At 36.4% G+C, this 2977-nt stretch overlaps 1 protein-coding gene across 1 annotated transcript in view; it reads right to left on the bottom strand.

The window, feature by feature from the left end:
* Positions 1-2977, bottom strand: part of TBC1D5 (TBC1 domain family, member 5) — a 396708-nt gene that overhangs the window by 234078 nt on the left and 159653 nt on the right. The window contains exon 9 of the mRNA XM_012663212.1: positions 1015-1187. Within this exon, the coding sequence (XP_012518666.1) occupies positions 1015-1187 (173 nt within the window). The remainder of the gene's footprint in view (positions 1-1014; positions 1188-2977) is intronic.

The following is a 2977-nucleotide window of genomic DNA, read 5'->3' as shown; positions in this document are numbered from 1 at the left end:
TGCTGGGTTAAATAAACAGCCCCTGCTCTGGTCCTAAACTTTTGACTTGAGATTCTTTGTAATTCAAGTAATGAATTCATATTTATTGAGCATCTATTATGTAATACCTCAATAATATCACCTCAATTTTTCATGTTCTACTTAATGGAGAATTAGGCTTTACAGAAATATCTACCAAAAAACTGCCCAGCACTAGATATGAATGTTCTATTATTTCAGTATAAAGGACCCTTTTGTTGTCTGTAGCATTACACAGCTAATTCATATTTACTAAAATCACTATTTTTCTAATTTTCCTACATACCTTACAAGCCACTGAAAAAATACACACATGCACACACATACACACATACATTTAAGGAGTGACTGGCTTCCTATTCTTCTGCTATGGCATGTTACAGAAGTTACATGGCTGAAGAAATTGATACATTACGTTCCCTGAGAGAGGTTTCTACTTTACTGAGAGAAATCTACTTCTGAGGGCAGAGCAAAAGATGACTGTATGATAAAACGGAAAGAATGTCAACACCTTACATAACCGTTTGTGTTTGGGGCTGGCTTGACGTGTGTATAACCCATGCAACTTCTCAGAATGTATGGCTTGATCTGCTGTTGCCATCTTGAAATTCTTACTAATTTGTTTCAAGGAGTCCCTGCACCTTTCTTTTTCACTGGGCTCTGCAAATTACATAGCCAATCCTACATAATTATGGTTTGAAATTATGACTTCGCTGTGTGATTTGTGTAAACTGAATCTAAGCCTTAGCTTTTTTATCTGTAACAAATGGATAATACCCAATTAACAGGGTCGGTGGGAGTATTAGATAAGATACCATATGTGAAAGTAATAAGCACTGAGGATGGCACATAAGACCACAAAAGAGATGTGAGATAAAATGCAGCTAGAACAGTTCTTATTCTTATTTCTAGGGATCTGGGACATACAGAAATTACCACATAATTACAAACTACTATATAATTAGGTATAGTTGAAATTTAAACTTTAATACTTACAACCCATATATCTGTGGTGCAATTTCTAGTCTGTTCAAGTGCATGTAGAGCTCAATATCATGTTTCTTCAGCAGATGATCTTGGATCTGGTTGACTTTAGTAACAATAGCAATTGTTGGCCCTAAATCCTGTGGTCTAGCAAAGGGGATGGGAGTCATCAGTGTTTCTTTCCCCTAAAAACAGGAAAAAATGGAGTATGCATTATTCTAATATGAAATGAAAAATATATGGGCATCATTCTTTATCAATGAGAGTTTAAACAAGAACACTTTAATCATCTCATGACTAATACTTACGTGGTAATCACATGTTGATCATCATATGGATGATTGTGTTGTGCTCATAAAGCAACGGCCAGAAAATGGCTTCTAAAATATTTTTCACCTGTATTTCCTTGACCAGTTTCTTTTGTGACATTAAGTTATACAAGATAATTTTGGCTAGAGTTAGTGGTGGCCACTACAGTCTATCTACCAGTTAGTCTATGGCCAGTTTATCTGATTAGCCATAGTATATAAATGGAATATTTTGATGGAAAGCTATTTCTTATAGCATAACCCAAATATGAAAAACAATAAATACTGTTTTACTTTGAATTCTCAAAACTGCATATATAAATAAGCTGGAAATAAAATAAACTAGTAATAGAAAAGAATATATTTTTTAATTGTCCTGTCAATTTAAATAGCTGAGTAAAAAGATTTTTAAACTCTCCAGATCAGAAGTACAGCTGGCTTAAAAAAACAAAATCTATGTTGGGCCATCTGCAACTTCACTTCTTGCCATCCCTTATCTCATACTAACAGAGACGTATGACTAACTCCTTGTAAGCTTCTCATGTAAACTTCAACACTCAGGTGTGATAATTCCCCCTTATACATTATGTCTGACCTTTCTTCTGATGTTTAGTCCTCAATTTCTACCTCTCTCCAATATTTGCATCTATGGCATCATTCCCTTGTGATTTTCTGCCTACCACTCGTTCTCAGTCTATTTCTCCAGCTCAAATTCTTTCTGTTTCTCAAATGTTGCTTTTTCATACAATTCTGATTATAGTTTTATTCTCTACTTACATGCTACCCTCCTCGAGTGATTGCAATTACACATAGTGCTTCAAACAATACCCATTCCCAAAGACTTCTTAATCTGTATTCATATCCCAGAACTCTCAAGTGCCTCCCATAAATTCAAATGTTGGCAAGGATCCTGGATTGCCACAAGGGTCTCTAATTCAGCAACCTACAACTGAGCTTATCATCTTTTGCTCAAAAACATGTTCTTCCTTTCACCACGTCCACCTCAAGCTATCATTCAATAAGAACAGCTAGTCTGCCAATTGTAGCTCCTCACTACCACTTTTATCTGTCCCCTCTTCCACAGCCCTATTGGCACAAACTGATTTGAGGCCCTTATCATTTTTTTCCTCCTCACTGCTCTCGCTGCCTCTAATTTAGTTTTCTTTTAAATCCATCTTCCAAAATGCAAGGTGATCTACCTGAGACAAAAATTAGATTACACTAAGTGGACGTCCTTCCTTAAGACTTCTTATTAGGTCCCATCATTTTTGCTCAAGGAAAAAAAAAGTCCAAATTCCTCAGCCATGTCTACAAAGCCCTTCAGTAGCTGGCCAGTCTCGACTTTCATCATGCTTCCAGAGACCCTGAGTATGCCATTCTTTCACCTGAAATATCCTCTCCCTCGCATCTCCACTGAGGAGCTCCCAAATCTATTTAAATATTGGATCAAGTGTCAGGTCCTATTTCTTTATCTTCTCTGCTACCACAGCATCCTTGATTATTTCTCTCTCCTACTGAACTGTAAGATCTCTAAAAGGACAATCATTTTTTCGTCAGTGGACTGGATTTAAGGACACAAAAACAAAGAGGGCAAAGCTCTTGCCCTCATAGTTGACACGAAAAGACTACATAGGAAAAAAACAGAATTCCACATAAGACTAGCTACT

This window comes from Propithecus coquereli, unplaced genomic scaffold, assembly GCF_000956105.1.
Source record: "Propithecus coquereli isolate 6110/MARCELLA unplaced genomic scaffold, Pcoq_1.0 Scaffold12, whole genome shotgun sequence".
In the NCBI taxonomy this organism is placed as follows: Eukaryota; Metazoa; Chordata; class Mammalia; order Primates; family Indriidae; genus Propithecus; species Propithecus coquereli.
This window is presented reverse-complemented; position numbering and strand designations above follow the sequence as displayed.